Source organism: Mastomys coucha, unplaced genomic scaffold (genome assembly GCF_008632895.1).
Source record: "Mastomys coucha isolate ucsf_1 unplaced genomic scaffold, UCSF_Mcou_1 pScaffold6, whole genome shotgun sequence".
Taxonomy (NCBI): domain Eukaryota; kingdom Metazoa; phylum Chordata; class Mammalia; order Rodentia; family Muridae; genus Mastomys; species Mastomys coucha.
The window spans coordinates 72,433,514-72,456,344 of NW_022196912.1; the positions used below are offsets into that span (position 1 = coordinate 72,433,514).

The following is a 22,831-nucleotide window of genomic DNA, read 5'->3' on the forward strand; positions in this document are numbered from 1 at the left end:
TTTCTTAATATTACAGATGCAGAGTCCATATAACCTTACACTGTTTAAGAAAAACACTCCTTATGTTTGAATTTCTGCTCTGGAGCTAGGTTTCAGCACAATCCCTCTTATTTATCTCATAAGGAGAATATGAACTCAAAGTTATAATGGGGGGTGCTTTGTAAATCTTCTCTTGACCACATGTTTCAGAATGGGAGCCGTGGTGCTGTAGCACCATAAGTGCTGCTTTCTAACTCCCTCAATGCCTGGACACAGTTTCTAAAAATGCAGGAATGTCATACTCATCTTTGAATCCCTAGCACACACAGATCCACATAATATAGAAGAAGATGGCTGAAGGTTTCTTATCTCTGTTGCTCTCTTGTGTGCTAAAATTCCACATGATTCTGTGTCGTGCAAACTTAGCATTTCAGAGCATCTGCTAAGACTGAAACATTTCAAACAGTTTTAGAAGTGAGGGGCATGTGTCTTTATTACATGTTGGAGCATCTTCTGGGTATATGCCCAGGAGGAGCTGAAGGGCTTGCAGCCCCTTAGGATGAACAACAATATGAACTAACTAGTACCCTCAGAGCTCCCAGGGACTAAACTACCAACCAAAGAATACACATGGTGGGACTCATGGCTCCAGCTGCATACGTATAGCAGAGGATGGTCAAGTCGGTCATCAGTGGGAGGAGAGGCCCTTGGCCCTGTGAAGGTTCTATGCCCCAGTGTAGGGGAATGCCAGGGCCAGTAAGCAGGAAGGGATGGGATGGTGAGCAGGGGGAGGGGGAGGAAACAGGGGTTTGTTTTTGTTTTTGTTTTTATTTTATCTTATTTTTATTTTTATTTTTTGGAGGGGAAACTGGAAAGGAGATACCGTATGACATGTAAATAAAGAAAATATCTAATAAAAATAAATAAAAAAGAAAAAATAAATAAAAATTAAATATAAAAAAAGTGAGGGGTAATTTTGCTATTTCAGAGTAATACTACTTAAAATTATAAATGAATATTCAGACATTGAGGGAAAAAATAAGGTGTGGGGTTTAAGAAAAATGAGATAACGTTTACTAGTCAAAATTATTCTAAGACTGCAGTTTTGCAGAAGAATTGCTGCCTTAAATTCACAGCTAATGAATAAATTGTAAAGTGGAGTTTTGTGTCTGCTCTTTATAGAGGCGTACTTGTCAAAGGCAGAGATTTTCAGAGAGAAGAATGACATTACATTGGCAATTCTGAATTACAGTCAGGCCATTAAGTGCAGGCCCAAAGATGCTAACCTCTATTTCAAAAGAGGGGAGATGTATGAGAAGACAAACAAAGTGCTGGCCATTGATGACTACTCAAAAGTAAGCTTCGCGATGCTCAGTGCTCCCATCTATCGATTTTATATTCCAGACATTCTTTTCGACTTATTTATTTTAAGAGTGTTTTGCTTGCATGTGTGAATGTGCACCATGTACGTGTCTAGTACCTGCAGAGGTCAGAAGATCATCAGGTTCCAAGAACTGAAGTTACAGATTCCACTTGAGGGTCCTGGAAACTTAACCCCAGATCTCCTACAAGAGCAACACACTGCTCTAATTCACTGAGCCAACTACTTTGCAAAGTTCTTAAGAGTCATCACATATTCTGTGTAATAAACTAATATGTTATAGAACTTTCATTGCTGGTATGCTGTTAACACCAATTTTGTGATTTAAAAACATTGGTGAATGAATGGAAATGTGAGGCACCGAGGCAACCCTATAGAACTCTCAACTTTTCCATTTCTCTCTTCTTGGACTAAGAAATATGGTTTTAGAAGCCTTTGGAAATTGCCTTTTCTCTATGGATAATAGAAGAAATTGCCTTCTTCCTTTATTAAACTCTTGAACAGCTGGTGCCCTCTTCATGGAACCTACTGGTTCTCAAAGGAGCTCCAATGACAGGTTCATTCACTTTTTCATTCATTCACAATATTTGTTGACTGAGACACTGCATAAGTACTAGATACATGATGAACAACATAGAAATGTTTCTAGATTATGCATATCTCAAAGAAAAGAGCCTTAAGGGAAGATAAACATGCAAAATTCTGATGGTGTCATGAAGCAAAACAGGCTGGAGGGAGGTACATGTACTTGTCTGGAGGTGTCAGAATACTCACAAGGGAGTGAACTTTTGATAGAACTGCACCTTGAGGATGCCACCAGGGCAACGCTTTCCTTGGATGCAGGAAGACATGCATTTCTGTTCGACTGGCTTTTAACTATAAATCTTAGTCCTAAGTACAATGGACAAATTACTTAAATTATTTAATTGTGTGTATTTCCAATTGCCATATTTCTTCATGGTTTAGCTCGATATTCTTCTGCTTAAAGAAAGTATTACTGGTCTTGTAACTTCTGATCTTGAAGTAACCAAAAATCTCTTTTGAAGATGTAAGATTACACATACTGAGTAGGTTTAATTTAGGAATATGTATGTATATACACATACACATATGCATGTAACAATTAATGAAAAAAAAAGAATTTGAAAGAGCAAGAAGGGGTATATGGTAGGGCTTGGAGGAAAGGAAGGATGACACGATGTAATTATAATCTCTAAATTAAAGGAAAATATGTAAAATTCCTTATTGACTCTCCTCACTTCCTGTGTTTGACGCTAGTGGTTTAAAAACAGATGAGCACAGCATCCTGAAATCAAGCCGTTCTCAAACTACGCAGCACATTTCTCTCTGCTTTAAACGTCCTTGGAGAGCTCTTTTGTGCTGCAGTTCTTTCCTAGCATCAACTGGCAAGCAATTTGCCAGTTGAACATATGGTGACTCTGCTTCTGCCCTCTGCTGTTTCATATGTCACTGAGCAACCATGAGCCACATCACTGCCAATTTATTTCTTCTCATGTTAGGGGCAGGATTAAACCATAACCTATGTGACTGAATTGGCTCAGCTCTTTCATCTACTGTTAGGACAGAACAATGTGAGACAGTGCAGCTCTACGCTAAAGTTTATATTTTTGACATATAATTACATCATATTTCTCCCCTCCTACTCTTCCTTTCAAATCCTCCCATATATCCCTGCTTGCTCTTTTTAAAATTCATGGCCTCTTTATTCATTAATTGTTATGTGCACATATGTGTATATGCGTATACCTACACATACACATTTGAATATACACATATATTCAAAATTATAGCTTTTTTATTTTAGATGGGATGATCTTACTCATATTTATGTTTTCAGGGCTGGCCGTCTGATATCAGATAACCAATTAGGGTGCTCTTCTCTGGGGAGGACTACTTTTCCCAGTCTTAGCTTTCCTTTGGTAGGGATGAGGCCTTATCTTGTCATGTGTGTTACTGTTCCCCTTGTTCAGGTCATGCTTAGGCAGTCATGTTGGTGAGACTCAGCAGGTAGTTTCTAATATTACTAGGACATACAGGAATCTTTATCAGTGAGAGTTTCAGTCCTCAGAAGCATTGGCTTCTTGTATTCGCTCTTTGTCTTCCCTCTTGGATAATATCCCATCTCAAGAATTCAGTGATGGGCCCACTCCTTGGTATAATCTTTAAACAAAAATCCGCAGAATTTTAGCATCTTAAAGTGGGTTTCTCTTATATAATTTGAAAATGACTATACACTTGTCTTAGTTTTTCTCACTATGTAATATGTTTGCACCCCTCTAGTGTATTTTTTATAATCCCAAAAGATCAGATGCATTATGGAAACGTGGGATGTTTTACTTTGAAAATGAAAACTGGATTGGAGCCGTATATGATTTTACATCTCTGTTAAAACTTGACCCCTATAATTCTTATGCAAGGTAGGAATTATTTTAGATGCACATTTTGAAATGATTTACTATTTAGATGTGTTTTCAGGAAAAATGATATAATCCAACAGCCCCTTTTAAAACAACGAGATAATTTTCAGTGTCAAATTATTTCTTTGCATTTCCAGGTTCTCACTACTTTGTAATTATGTAAAGCATTGCTCAGCATCCAAAATTTCCTTCTTTATATTTCCTCTTCACTCATAGCCTTTGTATCCACTGAGCACAGAGTTCTGTTCAAATATTTTTATGTAATACCTTATTGTAACTTGTGTATTAAGCATCACTGTTTATTTTTGTTGTTTTTAATTTAATTTAATTTATTTTCCCTTTTAATGAAAATAGATTTTCCTGACATAATATATCCTGATTACAGTTTTCCCTCCTTCTACTTCCCCCAGTTCCTTTCCATCTCTCCTCCCAGCCACATCTACTTTCGGTCTCTCATTAGAAAACAAACAGGCTTCTAAGGGATGATAATAAAATAAAATAAAATAAAGGAAAAGAAAACTACATATTAGAATAGGGAAAATCAAACAAACAGAAGTAAAAACAAAAGAAAACAAAAACAAAACAAGAAAAGGTACAAGAAACAGACTGATGCAGAGCCCTAATTGTTCACAGACTCAGGAATTCCATAAAAACATTAAACTTGAAGTCATAATATATGCATAAAAGACTTGTATGGAAGAGAGAGAGGAAAAATATAACTACAATAAAAATAAAAGTATGGTTAAAAGAAAGGAAAAACATTGACCTGACAAGACACAACAAAAGAAAGAACGTCTTAAGATGTCATTGAATTCATTTTCTGTTGGCAGTCTACTGCTGGGCACACACCCTGCCCCGAAGACTATGTTTCCCCAGTAAGACTTCAAAACTGAAATTTCATTTGCAAGTGATTATGGGTGGGTGGGTGTGTCTGTTTTTCCTTTGAGCTGTAGGACACCATCTGTTACAGACCTGTGAAGGACCTATGCATGTTGCCTCAGAATCTGTAAGTTCATATGTGTACTGATTCTATTTATTTAGAGGGCCTTTTTTTCCCTTGGCACCCTCAATCCCCTCTGGGTTCTTACATTATTTCCATCTTTTCTTTCTTTCTTTCTTTCTTTCTTTCTTTCTTTCTTTCTTTCTTTCTTTCTTTCTTTCTTTCTTTCTTTCTTTTTCTTTCCTTCCTTCCTTCCTTCCTTCCTTCCTTCCTTCTTTCTTTCTTTCTTTCTTTCTTTCTTTCTTTCTTTCTTTCTTTCTTTCTTCCTTGAGACAGGGTTTCTCTGTATATCCCTGGCTGTCCTGGAACTCTCTGTAGACCAGACTGGCCTTGAACTCAGAAATCCGCCTGCCTCTGCCTCCCAAGTGCTGGGATTAAAGGAGTGAGTCACCACTGCCTGGCTTTTCCACCTCTTCTTTCACATGCTTCCACTGGTCCTTCTGTCTATGGACACATCCCTTTTAGGACTGAGTGTACCAAAGTCTCTGACTTTGCATATTATATGGGAGTTGGTCTGTATATTTGTTCCCATCTTCTGTAGAGAGAACTTCTCTGATTATGATTGAGCAAGGCACTGACCTATAATTATAGCAGAATATCATTAGGAGTAATTTTCTTTATCTACATTAAAAAAACTCAGTAGTATTCAATCTTATCCTTGGCTCCTGGCCTATGTAGTCTGAATTTCTTGGTCTCCCATGCAGTATCAGGCATGGATTCTATCTTGTAGTGTGGGCCTTGAGTCAAATCAGATATTGGTTGGTTACTCCTATAAGCTCTGTGCCACTATCACACTAGATTATCTTGCAAGGAAGACACCATTGCTGATCCAAGGCTTTGTGGCTGAGTTGATCTTTCAGTAGTATGCAGAGTACTTTCTTGTAACAAAGGTGCTAGAATACAGGGGTGAAAGCTCCATGTAGGCGTAAACTTAACTTCTCCAAATTCAATGAGTTGTGTAGGTGTTGTTTTATGCAGTAGAGCCTTGCAGTCAGTTTGTGGAGAGCAATCTATAGCCTTGGCAATATTAGGGCTTGTTTGGGGATTCCCATGTTCCCATGGGACTGCTTTGGCCAACATCTTAATTAGATATAACCCATTCTTGATACTAGAAGCTACATTTGGTAATGGTGGATGGTTAGACTTAAGGCTCTATATCCTCTATTTTTTAGCTTACCTTCATATATACATATGCATATATATGAAGAAAGAGCCCTAACTAGTCATCTATTGTTTCCAAATGTAGCTTCTAGGGCAGAGATATAAATATAAGTATGAATTAAATATAAAGGTTATACACATGCACACACACATGCTTGAGTGCATGTAGCCCCCACCCACACTTGTCTGTCTTAGGTTTACATACTACCCCTCAAGGAGCTCTTAATTTTAGCTTTCTCTCCCCATATTCCCTTCCTCATGCCCTTCTTTCCTTCCCCTCTCCATTTGATCCTCCCATTTCAGCACCCCCTCTCTATAACTATATATTCTATTTCCCTTTCCTAGGGCGATCTATCTGTCCCTTCCCAGTACTTTACTCTATACTTAGCTTTTGTGATTCGACAGTTTGTAGATTGGTTATCATTGATTTAATAGCTAATATCTACATATAAGCAAATATATATCATTTTTGTCTTTGTGGGTCTGGGTTACCTTGCTCAGGATGATTTTTCTTCTAGCTCTATCCATTTATCTGCAAATTTCATGATGTCATTCATTTTACTGCTGAGGAATATTCAATTGTGTAACTCTATTATATTTTATTTATTTATTCATCTGTTGATGACATATAGATTGGCTCCAATTTCTGGATGTATACAGTGGCAATGTATACAGTGAAGCATCCTTTGGATATATGCCCAAGAATGGTATAGTTAGATTTTGAGGTGGGTAGATTCCCACCTTCCTGAGGAAATGCTACATTAATTACCATAGTTGCTATACATGCTTGCACTCCCACCAGCAATGGAGGAGTGTTTCCTTCACTCCACATCCTTGCCTGAATCAAGTTTCTCCTGTTTCATTGATCTTGTCCATTCTGACTGGTGTAAGATAAAATATCAAAGTAGTTTTGGGTTGCATATACCTGATGGCTAAGGATGTTTAATGTTTCTTTATTTTTGTATTAAGTTATTTTATTTATTCATATTCCCGTCATTGCCCTTCTTGGTCCCAGCTCCCAAAGTTCCTCATCCCATTCCTCCTCTCCCTTGCCTCCAAGAGGGTGCTCCTCCCCAGAGCTCCCTCTTCCCTGGGGCCTCAAGTCTCTTGAGGATGAAGGGCATTTTCTCCCACTGAGGCCAGACAAGGCAGACCCTCTGCTATATATGTGCCAGGGGCCTTGGACTGGACCTGGTATGCTCCTGGTTAGTGGCTGGGTCTCTAGGAGCTCCCTGGGGTATGGGTTAGTTGAATCTGCTAGTCTTCCTGTGGGGTCATTCTCTCTTTCAGGTTCTTCAGTCTTTCCCCTAATTCAACCTTAGGTCCCCAACTTCAGTCCAATAGTTGGGTATAAGTATCTGTCTCTGTCTCAGTCAGATGCTGATAGAGCCTCTCAGAGGACAGTCATGCCAAGCTCCCATCTGTAAGCACATCATAGCATCAATAATAGTGTCAGGCCTTGGTGCCCCCTTCCCCAGTGAGATAGATCCCAAGTTGGGCCAGTCATTGAACCACCTCTCCTTCAGTCTCTTCTCCATTTTTTTGTCCCTGCAGTTCTTTTAGATGAGAACAATTCTGGGTCAGAAATTTTGACTGTCATTAGTAAGCCTGTCCCTCCACTTGAGGTCATGTCTACTGGAGGTGGACTTTGAATTCCCTCTCCCCAATGTTGGGCATTCTGGCTAAGGTTACCCTCAATGAGCCCTGAGAGTCTCTCACCTCCCAGGTGTTGTGGTACTTCCTGGAGGATCCTTGCCCCCCACATCCCTCCCAGCCTGCTTATTTCCATTCATTCTCTTGGCTCTCTGGGCTTCTCTCCTGGCCCCCCTTCTGATCCTGTTCTACTTTTCCCCTCCCCCTCCCCTCTCTCACCCAGATCCCTCCCTCCCTCTGCCTCCTGTGATTATTTCCTTCCCCCTTCTAAGTGTGATTGAAACCTCCGCACTTGGGCCTTTCAACTTGTTACACTTCTTAGGGTCTGTAGGTTGTATCCTTGATACTCTGTACTTTTTGGCTAATATCCATTTATCAGTGAGTACATACCATACATGTCTTTTGGGTCTGAGTTACTTCACTAAGGATGATACTTTCTAGTTCCATCCATTTGCCTGCAAAATTCATGATGTCCTCATTTTTAATAGCTAAATAGTATTCCATTGTATAAATCAACCACATTTTCTGTAACCATCCTGAAGGCGTGTGGTCTGGTTGGTTGATATTGTCCTTCCTATGGGGTTTCAATTCCCTTCAGCTCCTTCAGTCCTTCCTCCTAGCTCTTCCACTGGGGTCCAGGCTCAGTCTGATGTTTGGCTATAATTTTCTGCATCTGTATTAGTCTGGTGCTGGTAGAAACTCTCAGGGAACAGCCATATCAGGTGCCTTTCAGCAAGTGCTTTTTGGCATCAGCAATAGTGTGGGGGTTTGATGTTTGCATATAGGGTGGGTCCGTGGTGGGGCAGTCTCTGGATGGCCTATCCTCAGTCTCTGTTCCATTTTTTTGTCCCTGTCTTAACTTTGGACAGGAACATTTCTGGTTTTAAAATTTTGAGATTCCTGAGTGGCCCCATCCCTCTACTGGAGGCCATGCCTATTTACTGGTGGTGGTCTCTACAGGTTGTGTCTCCTCTTTGTTGGGTATTCATTTGGATATAGTCTTTTGGTTAGTTTTGCTAAGGGTTTGTCTATCTTGTTGATTTTCTCAAAGTACTAGCTCTGGGTTTCATTGTTTGTATTGTTTTATTTGTTTCTAGCTGATTGATTTCAGACCTGGTTTGATTACCTCCTTCATACTCCTCTTTGATGTGTTTGCTTCTTGTTATTTTAGAGATTTCAGGTATACTTTTCAACTGCTAATATGAGAACTTTCTAATTTCTTTATGGAGGCACTTAGTGTTATAAACTTTTCTCTTAGTACTGCTTCCATTGTGTCCCATGAATTTGGGTATATTGTGCCTTCATTTTCATTGAATTCTAGAAAGTTTTTAATTTCTTTCCTTATTTGTTCCCTGATCCAGAGACTATTGAGTAGAGAGTTGTTCAGTTTCCAAGTGTGTGTAGGTTTTCCAGCGTTTGTGTTGTTGAGGTCCAGCTCTAATTCATGGTGGTCTGATACAATACAAGCATTATTTCAATTTTCTTGTATCTGTTGAAGCTTGCTCTGTGACCAACTATATCATTAATTTTGGAGAAGAATTCTTTTGTGTTTGGGTGAAATATTCTATAGTTGTCTATTAGGTACACTTGATTCATAATCTCTATTAGTTTCATCATTACTATGTTTAGTTTTTCTCTGGATGTCCTGTCATGTGGTGAGAGTGGGATGTTGAAGTCTCCCACTATTAACGTGTGGGGCTAGATGTGTGATTTAAGTTTTAGCAATGTTTAGGGCATAGACGTTCAGAATTGAGATGTCTTCTTGGTAGGTTTTTCCTTTGATGTGTAGAAAGTGTTCTTCCTTGTCTCTTTTGATTAACTATGATTGCATATCTATTTTATTAGATATGAGGATGGTTACTCCAGCTTTCTTCTTGTGTTCATTTGCTTGGAAAACTTTTTTTCCAGCCAACTACTCTAAGGTAATGTCTATCTTTATGGCTGAGGTGTGTTTACTGTATGTAGAAGAATGATGGATCCTGGATTTTTATCCATTATGCTAACCTGTGTCTTTTTATTGGGGAATTGAGTCTATTGATGTTGAGAGATATTAATGACCAATGATTGTTATTTTGTGTTGTTTTGATGTTGGTGGTGTTTGAGCATGAGTGTGTGTGTGTGTGTGTGTGTTTGTGAGTTTGTGTGTGATTTTCTTGTTTTTGCTGGTATCGAATTACTTATTTCTAATGTTTTCTTGGATGTAGTTATCCTTCTTGGGTTGTAGTTTTCCTTCTAGTATTTTCTGTAGTACTGGATTTGTGGATAAATATAATTTGAATTTGGATTTGTCTTGAAATATCTTGTTTTCTTCATGTACGGTGATTGAGAGTTTTGCTGGGTGCAGTAGTACCTCTGTATTTTTTTAGAAGTTGCAGCACATCTGTCCAAGCCCATCTAGCTTTTAGAGTCTCTGTTGAGAAGTCAGGTGTAATTCTGATAGGTCTGCTTTTTGTATGTTATCTGTTTTTTTTCCCTTGCCCCCCTTTTAATATTCTTTCTTTGCTCTGTAAAGTTTGTATCCTTTTTTTTTTTTTTTTGGTAGCATGATCCCACCAGCTTTGAGGCTGAGGTTGGTTTAGTTTTCCCCAGTCTGCTTTTATACCATTTTAATTACATGTAGATAATAAGTTCAGTTCTAGGTCAAGGAACAAAAAAGGCTCTAAACTCAAATAGTGAAGGACCAAGCAAGGCAATAAACCAAGTCCTGTGATCTCTGTTTCTAGGGGCTTATCAGGATGACCAAGATAACTGAGCCCACTTCCCTGTCCTAGCCCAAAGTCAAATTCTTGTCTGAAGCCTACTTCTTTGTTCTAGCCTCAAATCAGATTTCTGTCTGAGCTTACTTCCATGTCCTGGTCCAATGTCATTTTCTTGCCTGAAGTCTACTTCTTTGTTCTAGCCCCAAATCAGATTCCTGCCAAGTTTCTAGAAGCAGCCCTCAAAGCTCTCCACATCTCCCTCCTTTTTATTTCATAAACAAGAGTGTGTCTGTCTTAGGTTGTTCTGACAAAATGACTTCCTTACCCATCATGGAATATGCATTATCAAAAGCAACACATTTCTGTCTTAGGTTTGTAAGGCTCTGTGCAGAAACTTACCCGTCTCTTACTGCCAGCCTGTTTAATTAATAACTCTGTCTGGGCATCCATTTTTAGTTTCAAACCATGTATTTTGTCTGCCAACATAGTGATGTTGTTAAAGGCACATTTTATCACAATGGGCAGGAATAAAAGTATTCCAACACAAGAATGGCTAGCATGATCAAGCTATATACGTCATTCTTGAAGCTTGACGAAGATGGAAATGCTGACTTCAGGCCATGAGTAATTTTATCAGCAGTATCCAAAGCATTCTTTAAATTCATAATCTCAGTATGTAAAGTTAAAACATCCAGAGAGGTGTTAGAATCATGCCAAGTACTCTGCAAGTGTCTTTGACCTTTTTCCTAATTATAGTGACTATCACTCTAAAGTTTAGAATTAACACAAATCCATTGGTATTTAGCATGAATAGTACCATAAAGATCATCAATCCATTGTTCCAAACACCTATATAAATCCTCTTGAATATTCAGAATATTAGTAATTTTTTTTGCTAGATGATTAACAAAAGTAGCTGTCTTAACTTTTTGTGTTAAAGCAATTGTAGAAGCAGTGATGCTAGCTATTAATGTAATTAAAGCTGCTATACCAGCAATAATCAAGCCCACTACCCTCTTGCTTCTGCTTAAAGTCTGACTCACTTCTTCCAGTATTTGCAATCCTTTTTCAGAATACCAAGGTCTTGTAATACTCACAGGCAATAAAACAAAACCTGGTTGATAAACCACCATAACTGACATGACAGGTTTCAATACACTAACACAATTAGAAAGTATACAGTCAATACAACTTACATTAAATACTGTAGAAGAAGCAAAAGTAATTTTAACATGACCAATTAATAAAAGATTAGGAGCTTTAACACATGTACTAATACTTGTTCAAAATCCAGATCCCATCCCAATTTTATCCACTTCAAATATAACTTCATACAAGGCAGTTGTGAATTTTCAAGTATCTCTGAAAATGTCCAGAACCAGCCTTACAAATGAAGACTGTCATTTACTTTTTTCCAATATTGGATTGATTTCTAGACCAGTCCATGATTGAGTCAGAACAACTAGTCTCACTAAAGGAAAGAGAAGAGTTATTATAACAACTTCTCTATTTGATTAATTTTTTAAGTCATTTTCCATAGTCTCCATGTTCTCTGTCCCACAAGGTCTAAAAGCTTGAGGCAAGACAGCTTGTCCAATCTGGGATATAGGCAAACAAAGGTGGGTCTGGGACATATGTTCAATACAGCTTCCATGTAACCATTAGCATCATTCTTTGTCCCAGTATCAGTATGTCTCACCAATTGCTCTGGCAGCTAGCATGCTCCTTCAGCATTCTGCAGAAAAAAACACAAACATGCCCTCTTCCCCATATTAATACCCAATTGGACCATGCCATATGCCCGTAAGTGGATCCTTCCATTTCACCTAGGCATTAGTATGCCTAGTGATAGGGTGACAGAGACACTCAGCAGAGAGTTCCTTGGCATCCAAATTTTAAAATTTTAAAATAAAAAGAGCATGATTTAAATAATTGTGTGGTGTATGGGGATATAACTCTCCCTTTTTTATTTTATGAAGATATTGTTTTAAAGTTCCACAATACTTATTTCACAATACCTTGTCCTTGAGGATTATAAGGCATACCAGTAATATGGGTAATATTAAATTATCAGCAAGACATCTCAAATGCTTTCAATAGCCAGTTCCATTATAAGTTTAAATCTGATTTGGAACACCTAGCACAGAGTAACAACATAGACAGTGAGTAATTGCAGTTTTAGTTGCTTCTCCTGTTAAAGCAGTTGCAACTAGAGAGCCTGAAAAGGTGTCAATAGTCACATGTACATATTTTAATTTTCCAAAATCAGAAATATGAGTAACATCTATTTGCCATAGTTGATTAGGTACTATTCCTCGAAGGTTAACAGCATTATGTGGTACAGGAAGAAATTGAGGACATGGAGGACAAGTCTTTACAATTTGCTGTGTACATTCTCTAGAGATCCAAATTGTTATTTCAAGTTACTATTATTTTGATGATATAAAGAATGAGATTGTTTGGCCAATTGTTTCTGTGTAAGGCCTATAATCTGCCTGGTATACAAATCTGCTGTAGTGATCTAGCAATCAAGTATGAGCTCTTAAGTGTCCTATAAAGTAAGGAACAGTACTTTCTCTTAAATTGAGTTATATTTGCATAAATAATTGCAAAATTTGAGAATTAGCAGTATCTAAAAAAGGAACAGTTTCAAGCAATTGTAAACCATGAGCTATATATTGGCTATCAGTATACAAATTGAAAGCTTGATTTTTTTTCAGCATTTCAAAAACAGTGGCTATAGCACGTAATTCAACTATTTGTGCTGAAGCAGGGGGAACTCAAGAAAACGAACATGTGATCCAATTACATATGCTGCCTTCCCATTAGATGAGCCATCCGTAAATACAGTAAGCGCATTTTCTATGGGCTGCATGCATAAATTTACAAGAAATACAAAAGCATGCATAGAGGCAAATTGTAACAACTTGTCTTTTGGATAATGATTATCAATTTTGCCTGAAAAGTTTGCACATGCAATAGGCCAAATATCAGTATTCTGTAATAACTGATTTAATTGCTGTTTGAAATATGGAATAAATATTTCATCAGGTTCTTTCCAAAAATACTTCCATAATTCTATTCTACAATTCTGTATTAACACAACAACAGCTTCATAATAGGGTATTAAAACTTTACTGAAGATGAAGAAAGATGAACCCACATTAATGGTCCCTTTTGCCAAAGGACTGCTGTGGGTGTGTGAGAGGTAGCAGGAACACAAACAGCCAACAGTTGATCACAGTCTATATAATGTATCAGTTGTTGACTAATAGCTCCTCTCCTTTCTGCAAAGCTATTCAGCCTTCATCAATTAATCATCAAGGGAATTAAGATTTGCATCCCCCTTGAAAATATCAAACAGAGGTTTAAATTCTCCTGTGGTAAGCTTAAGATGAGGTCTTAGCCAATTCTAGATCATTTAAAGTAAGTAAATTATCTTTTCTTATTTGTATTTTGTGTGCCACAGTTTGTTTAGGATATAACCAATATCCTGAACACTGAAAAGGATATTGCCTTTGAATCTTTTCTGGAGCAATAGGTACTCTCCAAAATTTTAAAGCTCATTGTATATGAGCAAAGGCTTGTAGTGAAACTCCTTCAAAGGGATCAGCTAATAAAATATCCATATAGTGAATAATATACACTGAAGTGTTCAAAGTCCTAACGTCTTGTATTGAAGCAGCAACCATTTTTTTTTTAAACACAATGTAGGGCCATTCCTTGAGGCAAAACTTTTCAATGATATCACTTCATGTGTTTTTTAAAATTACCAGCAAGTTCACTAAATGCAAACCTCCCACAGTCGCCAGAATGCAAAGGGACAGTGTACAAACAATCTTCCAAATCTATAATAATTCTATATGCATTTCCCAGGATGGCAGCTGGAGTAGACGAGCCAGGCTGCAATGTATTCACAAGTTCCATTGCCTCATCAACTCTTCGAAAACCCTACAACAATCTCCACCTGCCTGACCTCTCCTCCTAATTACAAATATGTGTGAGTTAGAATCCTGAGCCTGTGACCAAACTACAAACTTCAGCCAATGGAACACTGGAAATAAAACCACAATCTTCAAGTTTCCCTTACAACACCAGAGCACAACCATAACTTTGGAAAGCAAAACTCAACCTCCAACAAACAATCCAGTCTCTTCAAAATCAACACCAAGTACATCACCCCCATGCAACAAAGTTTGGCTGCCGGTTCCTGCACATGAACACATGATGGTGCAGCCTCCAATACCTCATGAAAGAGACACTGCCATAAATCCTATATTTTATAAGTCTGATTTCTAGGATAAGGATTACATAAAATATTACCAAATTTAGAGGTATCTTTAGAGACCTGTTTCCCTGGGTTGGCTCGTACCACATGTTGTTATTCTGAATGGCTCTAACCCTGAGTCACCAGTTTTAAATCAACCTTCTGTTACCAATGTTACAAATTTTTAATCATACCCAATAACTTAGAAGCCAATAACTTATAGCCAAGGCATGCAGAGCATATTCATACATTTAAAACCAGTCAGAAACAAAAATGAAGTGGTTACACACTTACTTATTTAAACCAAATATGTAAGACAAAATTGTTACTTTTCCTAGCTGTAATTTCAAGAGAGGAGCACCTTGTCACCTGCTGAACTCAATAATCACAGTAACAGAGACTTTTGTAAGAGAGGCAGCCATCAGCTTCCTTACTATAGAAGCTGAGAAGCTTCTGGCCTCTTTAAGAACATCTTGTGCAGTTATTCAGCTCAGGGCAGGGCTTCTCCAGCTGGGCTAGACTCCTAGCTACAGGTGCAGGCCTCCAACTGAGTCTTTTTTTTCTTTTTTTGAAATGAGTTAAAAGCAAATCAAAAGGTGAACAACCAGCAGATAAAATGTTAACCATTATTTCCTTTGAACACAAAATAGAACAACATTCAAGTAACGAAACACAGACATAAACTGACAGACATGGACGGATTGGTGCACCAAGGACAGACAATAGACAGAGAAAGAAGAGAACTAAATGTGCCAAAGGGACCCAGATATCCTACCTGAGAGACCCATAACCAAAACTAAGCATTCCTCCAGTAGGAGCCAGAGAGGAGGCAGGACGTCTCCCGACCTCCTCCTGTCCCTAGGAAAGCTCTGAAACAGCTTAGATTCATTTTCCTTCTCTTTGACCAAAGCATCCCTGGATAGGCAGGGAGGACTGCTTTTCTGAATCCATTCTCTCATGTCTAGGGTCTAAATTACTAAAAGCATCTATGAGAATTATCTTTGCTCTTATAGGTTTTAGCATATTTCTAAACACATACACAAAAAGCATTTTACCATTACCTTGTCCCTTTTTACAGGGTTTATTCACCACTGGCCCAAATCTTCGTTCCTTTCCTTTGTGTGTATCCTATTCTCGCAGTGTCCTTCATAGTATCCCACTTACTGGAGCTCCAACATTGAGGTGCCATCTGACCAAGTCAGCTCAGTCAGTCAACGGGCTCTCCAGGGGGAAAGTGAGCATTAAAATGACAATTAGACAACACTGTAGCATGACCCCAGCCAGTTCTGAGGCTGAGGCCTAGAGTTTGTATCTTGATAATTATGTATGTGCCTGGAAGATTTTCTTTTCTGTTCCATTCTAGTTGGTGTTCTATAGACTTATGTAGGAGCTGAAGGGATTTGCAACCCCATAGGAAGGACAACAATATCAACCAACTAGACCCCCCAAAGCTCCCAGAGACTAAACCACCAACCAAAGAGTACACTGGGCCGGGGGTGGGGAACCCATGGCTCCAGCTGGATATATAGCAGAAGATGGCCTTATCTGGCATCTCTGGGAGGGGAGGTCCTTGATCCTGTGAAGGCCTGATACCACAGGATAGGGGAATGCTAGGGCGCTAAGGCAGGAGTGGGTGGAACACCCTCATAGAGACAGGGGGAGGGGGAGGTGGGAGAGGGTGGGGGCTTGTGAAGGGGAAACTGGGAAGGGGGATACCATTTGAAATGTAAATAAATAAAATAACTAATAAAATGAAAAAAAAAGCTTGTATGTTTACAGGCATGTCATTCTTTTTTTTTAATTTTTTTTATTATGGTTTGGTATTCTATGGCAGAAAAGTGTTTGTTCTAATATTTTCTTTGTCTTAAAAATAAGCCGTATGAATTTTTAAAGAGTTATTTATTTATTTATTTAATGAATGCATGTGAGTATACTGTCCCTTGTGTTTCAGGTGTGTTAGGATATCTAGGGTTTGGTATAGTGGAGTAGCTGTGCTTTCCAGGTGTCATGTTGCCCTGACTCTTGTTGATTGTGTTTTTTTGAGGGCTTTTAGCCATCTGAATGGCTTTGGTTCCTGAATGTTCTGGTTGTAGTAAGTATTGTGAGGGGGTATTAACCTCGACAATCCCAGTGTGACAGACCTCTGATGAATACCCTTGGGTTGTATGGTTCTGGATCTGAAGGTCTGTGTGGTTCTGGATCTGAAGGTCTGTATGGTTCTGGAGCAGCAGGTCCAGTGAAGGTGAAAAGAGAGATGGCTGGAGAGTGGAGGTCTACCTGGGCTAGCAGGCAGCTCAGGGCATGTTGGGTGCCCCCAGAGGATTTAGGGGGCAGGAAGGAAGGCTGCTTGAAGGTAAGCTGACCTGTATGCCTCAGGATCTGCAGGTTTGATAAAGGTGGGCGGAGAGGTATGGGGAGAATGGAGGTCTAGAAAGGATTGCAGGCTGCTCAGGGCAGCTTGGCTTGCCCCAGAGTACTCAGTGAGCAGGGAAAATGGGTTGGGGAATAGAAGCTTACCTGTATAGTTCAGGCACAACATGTCTGATGAAGGTTGGAGGAGAAGTGGCAGGAGAATGGAGGTCCCTGTGGGCTAGAGGGCTGCTCAGGGGAGCTTGTGATGGTCATTTCTGAGCCATTTATTTTTCAGTTACTTCAAGGACATTACTTATAACCTGCTCATATTAATAGGTGTTCTAATTTCAAAGGATAAATGGCTCTTGGACATTATATATTTTTGATGATATTTAGAATACACTTAATTTTGTTTCATTTTAAAGATTTGTCATCATTATTCACATTAGGGCAGGCCAGTAGTTTTATAATCTGAATTTGTTTTCATAACTTTTCTACTATATCAAAATGAAATAAGTCTCCCCTCCTCTCTTAAAAGCATGGCCTTTGCATTTGGTGTGTTTTGGTTCTTTGAAACTTAGAAGGAACTCACTTCTGAAATTACACACTTTGTATCCAGTAGAGGTCTTTCAAAACAGGCATCTTGAATCCCTTGAGGACAGAATATTTACCATTAAGAAATATCTCATGTATATCCTAACACATCAAAATTTTATATTTATTTATTGAGACAAGGTTTCCATGTAACCTTAGCTGACCTGGAACTTGCTTTGTAGACCAGAGATCCTCCTGTATCTGCCTCCCAAGTGCTGAGACTTTAAGGCCTGTGCCACCACACCCAACTGCTACTCAAAGTTCTTACAGCATCAGCCTTTCCAGGTGCTTCCACAGCCTGCTACTGCCCATGTTAACCATCCAAGCACAGACCTGCTGCTGCTACTCCATTCCCACTGAATCAGTATTTGATTCCATCCTTTGGGCTCACACTGGGATACTTCCTATCCTTCCCTATCCTTAGCTCTGGAGTGATGAGCTTTGACTATCATAAAAATAAAGATCACTAGTCTCAAAAGCTTTTCTCAGTAGCTTCCTTTTCCCAATTGACTAAAGACAAATGCTTTAAAACAGCAGATGTGTCTTTGTAATAGGACAGGCTGTCTCATAATATTTTTGACTAACCTTCATATTTTTTCTCGACCCCAAACCTTTTGTGCAAATATTGCTCCTCTCACTAAAAATAAAATGAGCATCCAGAATAAATCAATAATAAAAAATGAGTTTTTGAATGTATTCTAAAAAGTTGTCTCCTCTGTAAAAGAAATGAGATAAAAGTTAATAACCATGCAGCTAACCCATAAACACGACTAATAAGCATATAATTATGAAACAAAGTGTCCCTATAAAATGTTTATGTTGTTTTGACAGCTGCAGCACAACTAAACTCTATTGGAAAGCGAAGAGAAATAATCAGAAACTAGGTGATAGGTTTAGCAAAAAGAGAGAATGTCTGTTTTACAGTACACATTTAAATGCTTTTCTTTTTCCAGGACAAACCGGGGGAGAGCATATTTTAAAAGGAATTTATATAAACAAGCAACCCAAGACTTTTCTGTTGCCATCCACTTAGACCCCAACAACTGGCTAGCACTGTACTACCGAGCCTGCTTATTTAGAAAGACCAGTCCTTACAGAGCACTGCAGGACTACAGCATGTCAGGTACTTGGCTGTGTGTTCGTGAGAGTTACATATGAGGGGTATGCTAATGTTCCTTCACTTACGTAATATGTAGATGACTGTGTAGTACTGTGGATACTTGCTTTGTATATGTATGTTGCTCACATGTATGCATGAATACACATATGTGCAGAGGCCAGAGGACAATTTCAGGAGCTGACTACTTGTTTCCTTTTATTCTTTCCTCTCTCTCTTATTATTTTAAATTATATTCTTTTCTGGCCTTCACTGGCCTCACTAAATAGGCTAGGTTTTGTGGCCAATAAATATAGGGATCCATTTTCCTCAGCCTCCCCCTTACTGAGATTACCAGCAACACATGCTGTTATGCCAAACTTACCCTCTTCTGAGGGTCCCAGGGATAGAACTCAGGTCCCTGTGCTTCAAGGCAAGCATTTTCCTAAGACATCACGCCATCCCTGGAATGCCCATAACTGCTGAGAGGAACTTATGTTTCATGTCTACTTCCAAGGTCTCTTGGGAAACAGGCTGAGGATGGCCACTCAGTTCTCTTTATATCTTCACATCTCATGTCTGCCCATAGCTGGCTCTGTCTTTGCTTCTCCTTTGCCTGGCCTGGCCTCTGCTCTCAATTCACTCCTCATTTCTCAGTATAGCATCAAAGCAAATATGCCATATGTATGATTGGGACTCTGCCACCAAATGCTTTAGATTTAAAGAGTTCTGTGGGGCAGTCTGGCTCCACTTACCTGGTCCATCTTGAGGATCCTTTCTTTTAATTCTTTCTCTGAAAGCCTTACCCTCCCATTTCCTCCATCAGCCTCCCATCTTGGAAGCTGTCATAACAATTCAAAATCTCTACTATTGAATTATTCAGGGCAGACAAACTTGATTTTAGCCTTCACCCTTTCTTATATATTACCTCAAGGATTTAAACAATCCACCATTATAAGAAGGCTCTGTGATAATAATGCTTGACACTTATGGGATACTTCAGTACTTTCTGAGCATGGTTCTAGGTATTATATGGAATACTTCAGTGAATACTCAAGTACTGATATGAAGAATTTACTATCATCCTTTTTTTTTTCTGATAAAAACAAAGCCTAGAGTAGTTGAATCACTCCATTAATATTTTTCTGTAAGAATTGAATTTCTGCCAGAATCACAGCAGAACTTTTCCTAGTTGGCCAATCACACTGTAAACTGAGCAGTGAGATTACCTTTAGGATTTTGACTATGTGCTTCATTAGCATGGCCATTGCTAACACTGGCTAAAACCTCCCAAATCTAGTATGGAAGGGTGGGGGAGAAGGAGAGGGAGAAGAAGAGGGAGAGGTGCTACCTCTCAATCCAGAATAAACTTAAGAAGCTTAGAAAACATGAATTGACTCCTATAAAAGTCCATATAGTTCACTACCATGTTTTTGAAAGCAAAGGGGGGTTAGTAACCAAGGGACTTGAGAGGTGCCCTCTCATCTGGGTACTGGTGAGGGGCACTCATCGGCAGTAGAGGTTGTTTTCTCCTCTTGTTTCCCTCATACAGTCAAGTTCTCCACCTCAGCTCCAAGTTCTTCTTGCCTTAAATAGCATCTTTGAAGCCCTCTATCTTTGTAGATAAGTAGACCTGCCATTTGCCACATGCCTTGTTTTGGACCAGTACACCCACACCCGTTCTTTGGTGATCCTAAGAGGACACTGTGAGCAAGTGCACCCTTCCAAAAGTCTTAATTCTAGGTCCTCCTTTGCCATTGGCTTATACCTTAGTCCTTGTCAGTGTACTATGCTCCCTTGGCTCTAATCTCTTCATTGTAAAGCGAATGGTATGTCAGAGTTTACTACCAGCTTTAATGAATTTGTGAATTCTGATTGCCACAGTATTACTAGTTAGCAATTTTTAAAAATGTATATTATTTTTTTGCCCAAATAGGCACACTCATCATAAACACCTTGTTTATGGAATGCTAGATAAGGGAAGCAATAGAAAGAATGTACTTGGAAATGTAACTCGTATGTTTGTTTAGAAACCAATGTATATGCTTTATGTCTTCAGTTCTTATAAATGATGGCTATGATAACCTTAATTGTTTTCTACATCGGGGCATACTCTATACCCAACTAAAATTTTGGATGCTGGCAATTTGTGATTTTGAAACTGTTGTTTCTCTCGAAAGGTATGTCTTTGTTTTCTTACTTGTTTCACTATTGCATGAAATCAGGGAGAAAAAAACAAAAGAAAAGAAATCTTCCCCATGATTATCAATAACTTTGTAGAAAATGAGACTGTCATTATAAAGTCACAATAGAATAATACTAAAATAAGATTACTGTAAAATAAGACTTGTTTGTTCCAGTTGCTTTGCAAAATTTAGAGACTGAAGAGCCTGGAGAAAATTTAAGTCCATGGATGTTAAGTTAAAAAGTTAAAAAGGAGAGTTAAGAGCATAGGCCTCTGAGGACCATAGTGGTTTCTTTGTGATTAGGAGGCAGAGTGATGCTTCATGCTTCAGCTATAGAGTCAGAAGAAGGGCGGAAGGCCCTTTGCTGTCCATCAGTCAGGGCTTTTGTGGGTATGGTCTACAGAACTGTAGTCCTTGTCTTGAAATAGAAACACTGAACAGAGAAATGTGTATGGTCATTTTCATGCTAGAAAAAAAATACTTGATTATAAAAGGGGAAACAACAATTATTTGCTATTGAAAAGCAATTTTATAACTATTCATATGGAGAGGTCTTTTTTTTTTTTTTTTTGCTTGAAAGTCACCAAACCTCCTTAGAATGACTCTTAGCTTCTCATGGCCTCAGGCAAAGACTTTTAAATTGAGGAACAATAATCATTAATTCAAGGTAACTTAGAATTAAGTCAAGTTTTTCTAAGAGTCTAGGAAACTTTATTATTTGCATTTCCAGTATAGACTCTATAATTGTTAATTCACTACAAAGCCTTTTATTAGGAATGTCCTTTCTTTTTATTGAAAATATTTTGTTCATACAATATATTCCCATCATGTTTTCCCTCCCCTACCTCCTTCCAGCCCCTCCCCACCTTCCCAACTACCCATGCTTATAATTTTTTAAGATCATGCAGTACAAGGATTTTATTTCTTTAGTAAACCATTAAGAATGTCTAATTGCAATTGATTCATGTACTTCATTAACTTTTTAAAAAATAAATGATGAACATTGGAAATAAATGTAAATTTTAATGCATTTTGTTGTCTTTTTAGAACTGCTACTTTGGCTTATATTAATATTGGCCTCATATATCTACAATACTTGGATAATTATACTGACGCCCTTTGGTGGTTTACTGAGGCAATTAGAGTTGATCCTTTAAGTATCCAAAGCTATATTTATAGAGCAGAAACCTATTCTAAGGTATTTAGTACTGGAATTTTTTAATTTCAAAATATTTTAATTGTTTGGCTATTTGTCCAATGTAGCTTATAATATATGAACATATTCTCTAGCTAACCACAGAGGCTCATGGATTTATAAGCAATAGCTATTAAGCAGATATATTTAACTATTATTAACTATTTACAAAGCCTCTATCTATAATGTGTCCATTTTCATTGCTATACTATCTCTAGCACATGTTTTATTCTTATTAAAAATAATATACAATTATTGTAGTTATTGTATTTTATGCAAATAAGAATACATCATAAGGAAGTTTCTGAGAATCAATAGCTTCAAAGTTGTCTGTAATTTTAATTGCTGGGTGAAAACTACTGTCAGAAGAAGGATGGAATCTGTTAGTCTAATTCTGAGTGTGTGTTTGTGTGTGTGTATTACTGGTAGTTGTGTGGGTTCATAGAATACAGGATATATATACATATATATATATATACACACTGTTATCCTAATAATTAACAGCTTTAGCTTTTAATTTTTACAAGGTATCTAAATTTATATATTATACATATATACATATGTATGTATAACAAATTTTTAGTTTAACAACTTGAAATAACTCAATAAATCATTTGTCTTCTCTACCTGTAACCAGAATCTCTGTTTCTCAAAGATGCACCTGCGGGCTGTTTCCTAACAGCTCACCCCAAGATGTTGCTTCCTTCCCAGGACCATGCAGTGACCTCCTCATCTTCTTCTTTCTGCTCTTTACTGCCTTTGATGCCACTGACAGAAGTTACAGTGACCATGCCAATATAAGTCCAGGCTTTTCCTTTTTTTTTTTTTTT

The 22,831-nt window shown here is 38.2% G+C and overlaps 1 protein-coding gene across 2 annotated transcripts in view; it reads left to right on the forward strand.

Annotated features, from left to right (window-relative positions):
• The window catches only part of Ttc6 (tetratricopeptide repeat domain 6), a 189,523-nt gene that overhangs the window by 121,949 nt on the left and 44,743 nt on the right, over window positions 1-22,831 (forward strand). For both annotated transcript variants that reach the window (XM_031356246.1, XM_031356247.1), the window contains 5 exons: window positions 1,162-1,334; window positions 3,662-3,798; window positions 18,478-18,647; window positions 20,680-20,800; window positions 21,854-22,004. In XM_031356246.1, coding sequence (XP_031212106.1) covers window positions 1,162-1,334; window positions 3,662-3,798; window positions 18,478-18,647; window positions 20,680-20,800; window positions 21,854-22,004 — 752 coding nt within the window. The remainder of the gene's footprint in view (window positions 1-1,161; window positions 1,335-3,661; window positions 3,799-18,477; window positions 18,648-20,679; window positions 20,801-21,853; window positions 22,005-22,831) is intronic.